The sequence below is a fragment of the Colobus angolensis genome, unplaced genomic scaffold (genome assembly GCF_000951035.1).
Source record: "Colobus angolensis palliatus isolate OR3802 unplaced genomic scaffold, Cang.pa_1.0 Scaffold12, whole genome shotgun sequence".
NCBI classification, from domain to species: Eukaryota; Metazoa; Chordata; class Mammalia; order Primates; family Cercopithecidae; genus Colobus; species Colobus angolensis.
This window is the reverse complement of record NW_012113141.1, coordinates 1,659,297-1,662,864: the sequence shown is the minus strand read 5'-3', so window position 1 is coordinate 1,662,864 and position 3,568 is coordinate 1,659,297. Positions and strand designations below refer to the sequence as shown.

Below are 3,568 nucleotides of genomic sequence, written 5' to 3'. Positions count from 1 at the left end.
AGGATGGTCTTGATCTCCTGACCTCGTGATCCGCCCATCTCGGCCTCCCAAAGTGCTGGGATTACAGGCTTGAGCCACCGCGCCCGGCTTACCTATTTTTGATATTAAACATTCTTGTTACATTTCATCTTACTTCATTGCCTAAATTAAGGAATGGCTGTTGAACTGTGTTTATTGTGTTCATATTAACTATAACTTATTAGGAAGATATGATTTTAGCTCACAGAGCACCCTATTTCCGGTATTTCAAGAATGTCACATTCCTTGGATAGTGGGGACATAATTGATTTCTCTTTCCAGAAAGACTTATATGCTAACAGTTTAAAAAAATGTTTTTAATTTTCTGTTCCATTGTTGCTCTATTCCAGTGAGGAGCCATATCAATAAATACCAATAAATTTGCCTTTCTTTGGATATGAAAGATTAATAGCCAAGTTTTTAATCTTAAATGCAACCTATTTTAGCCCTCCTCCTTACATTAAAGGTTATATTTATTATAGAGAAACGAAAACACAGAACTATAGACACTATAGTGATTCCTGACTTTTGATACTTAATATTAATATTCTGCTTTAAAAACTAACATTTTATTATAAAACTGTTTTAATTGTAATTAATTTTCCTTAAGTGATCTGCCCATCCCCGCCTCCCAGAGAGCTGGGATTACAGGTGTGAGCCACTAGGGCCAGCTAAATTAATTTTCAAATATTAAAAATCCAACAGAAACCTATCAAATGTTTTCTTTATTTTATATTAAAAACGCACATCCTGGAGCTATAAAACCTTTCAATGATAGCAAAGACTGGAGATAAATGAAATAAACAGATTTGATTTCCAAAGCATTTTTGGATTCATGACAGAACCTGATAGATACCAAGGTAAAGCAAAGTTAAAGGTTAAAAAAATTCAGTTTTTAAAAAAAAAATCTATAGTCACATTTTTCAGCAAAGTCTAAAATATAAATATATGTTTCAGCCTCAAACTCTTGGGTTTGAGTGTTTCTCCTGCCTCAGTCTCTCGAGTAGCTGGGAATACAGGTGTGTACCATCACGCATAGCTAATTTTTTTTTTTTTTTTAATTGTAGAGACAGGGTCTCACAAAGCTGCCCAGGCTACACTCAAGATCCTGGATTCAAGCAATCCTTCTACCTCAGCATCCCAAAGTGCTGGGATTACAGGCATGAAGGCATGAGCCATGGTGCCTGGCCAAAGCCTGCAATACTAAACTGTCATGGTAGTAATCTGTTCATAATTAATAATAGTCATGCTGAAAATCAGAATGTTACATCAATAAATGTTTACTGGAACCAATTTAATTGGCCACAGAGAGACTAAGAAGGACATAAGGAGTTGACATAAGGAGCATAATTAGATAGTTACCATAGGAGTAGAAAGTAAACCAATTAAAAAAGAAAAAAAGAAACAAAGAAAGTATGGTAAAACAGGGTGAAGGGAGAGGGAGTGGTAGAATTTCAAGAGTTCACATGTTTGAAGATGGAGGAATTTGGAGTGATGTCAAGTTCTGGATAAGACCCTCATTGCGTGAGTAATCCAGGCACTGGAAGTCAGAGGGCACAGAGAAGAGAAACTGAAACTTAGCTTGACTCTGAATTGACTTCAACCCGATCACAGATATTCTGTAATTCAGGTAAAATGTCCCGGCCAAGTGATGGTGATGAACCACTGCCTGGTTCATATTTACCAGGCTGGATTTACATAACTTCAACACTTGGAAATAACATTGGTCTCAAAGATCTACAAAACATTTTTGTATACAGAAATGATATGCAAAAAAGAAAAAAAAAAGGAAAAAGAAAATAAAAAAGGTTATTGTGGCTTAATCTATCACTAATACTCTTCTACAGACCAAGCAAGGAAGAAAGACTGCCTGTTAATAGATCTGATCATATACTTTCGATCTCACACTGTAAGATGCTATAGCTAAATCTAAAAAAAAATAATTTTAAAAAATTGTATATTTTAAAGAGACGGGGTCTTATTGCCCAGGCTGGTTTAGAACTCCTGGGGCTCAAGCAATCCTCCTATCTTGGCCTCCTAAGTAGGTGGGATTACAGACGTGAGCCAACATGCTCATCCTGCATCCAAGACTTAATGAAGGTTTCAGAATTATCTGGCAAACCTAAAACACTGGTGCAGCAGAAAAACAAAAGCAATTGCTCTCTATTGATCTCGCTTTACTAGATGACAGGAAGATAATTAGGTGAAGCAAACAGACAAAAAGACTATTACAAGATTTTCCACTGGGTCTTCTGCCTAATTTACATATTTCTTAATTGACTTCAGGCGATGGACGTGTGATGATTTATGTAACTATAAACACAGTAGGCATACCTGAATGCAAATATTGATGATAACTGGCATAGTTGCCTCACAAAAACCCTGAAGTGCAGATGGCAAAAGCAAATATTAAGTAACCTGCTCAACTTCATACTTACTAGTTTGATAGCAGAGAATTGTTACTTTAAAAAATTGGCTGGGTGCGGTGGCTCACACCTGTAATCCCAGCATTTTGGGAGACCAAGGTGGGTGGATCATGAGGTTATGAGAATAAGACTATCCTGGCTAACACAGTGAAATCTCGTCTCTACTAAAAATACAAAAAAATCGGCTGGGCATGGTGGTGAGTGCCTGTAGTCCCAGCTATTCGGGAGGCTAAAGCAGGAGAATGGTGTGAACCCAGGAGGCAGAGGTTGCAGTGAGCTGAGATTGCGCCACTGTACTCCAGCCCAGGCAACAGAGCGAGACTCCAACTCAAAAAAAAAAAAAAAAAAGTACTCCTGCCTCCCAGCAAACACACCACAATTAAATATATAACATAGACTTTCAACAAAATGTTTGAGGCTGGTCCTGTTACTTTTTAGAAGTACAGAGATAATGTATTTAATGAAGACCTGCACTATACACTTATTTCTTATTTTTAAACTTTTTTTCTTTTTACTTATTTCTAATAGCACATAAATTAAGATTTCTCACAGTAATAATCATCATAGTATACTTAAGGACTGCAGCCTAAGCATATAGTGATGGAGCTTTTAGAATACAAATTCACACAGGTATATACCACAGTGCTTCCATTATTCATGTTGTGAATGTCCCTGTGGGGATGAGCACAGAAGTCCAGGCAAGCAGTGACCCCAGAGAAGGGACGACCTTCCTTACTGCCAAGCCGACATTCTCGGGCAACATTTTCATATTCCACCTAGAAAAGAAAGCATGGAGCACAATCTTAAGAGAGAGAAGGCAATCACCTACCTTCAGTAAAGAGTAAAAATAATTTCCTCACAAAGTTTCTAATTAATTATACTTTGTAATTTCTGAGACTAAGTGTATTATTGTCGTGAAGGTGTAGTTTAGCAACATTCAGGATAAAGCACTTGACAATACACCAAGTAAAAGGAAAATCAATGACTTTACAAGGGAAGGTAGGGTGAGGATACTAATTGTTGTTGGAGATGGATAAGCAAGTAACACAGACTCAATCATTCCATTAGAAAGAAAGACCAATAAGGCCAGGCGCAGTGGCTCAAGCCTGTAATCCCAGCACTTT

The 3,568-nt window shown here is 37.2% G+C and overlaps 1 protein-coding gene across 1 annotated transcript in view; it reads right to left on the bottom strand.

Moving 5' to 3' along the window:
• Positions 1–3,568, bottom strand: part of TET1 (tet methylcytosine dioxygenase 1) — a 151,875-nt gene that overhangs the window by 8,432 nt on the left and 139,875 nt on the right. The window contains exon 10 of the mRNA XM_011927032.1: positions 3,083–3,220. Within this exon, the coding sequence (XP_011782422.1) occupies positions 3,083–3,220 (138 nt within the window). The remainder of the gene's footprint in view (positions 1–3,082; positions 3,221–3,568) is intronic.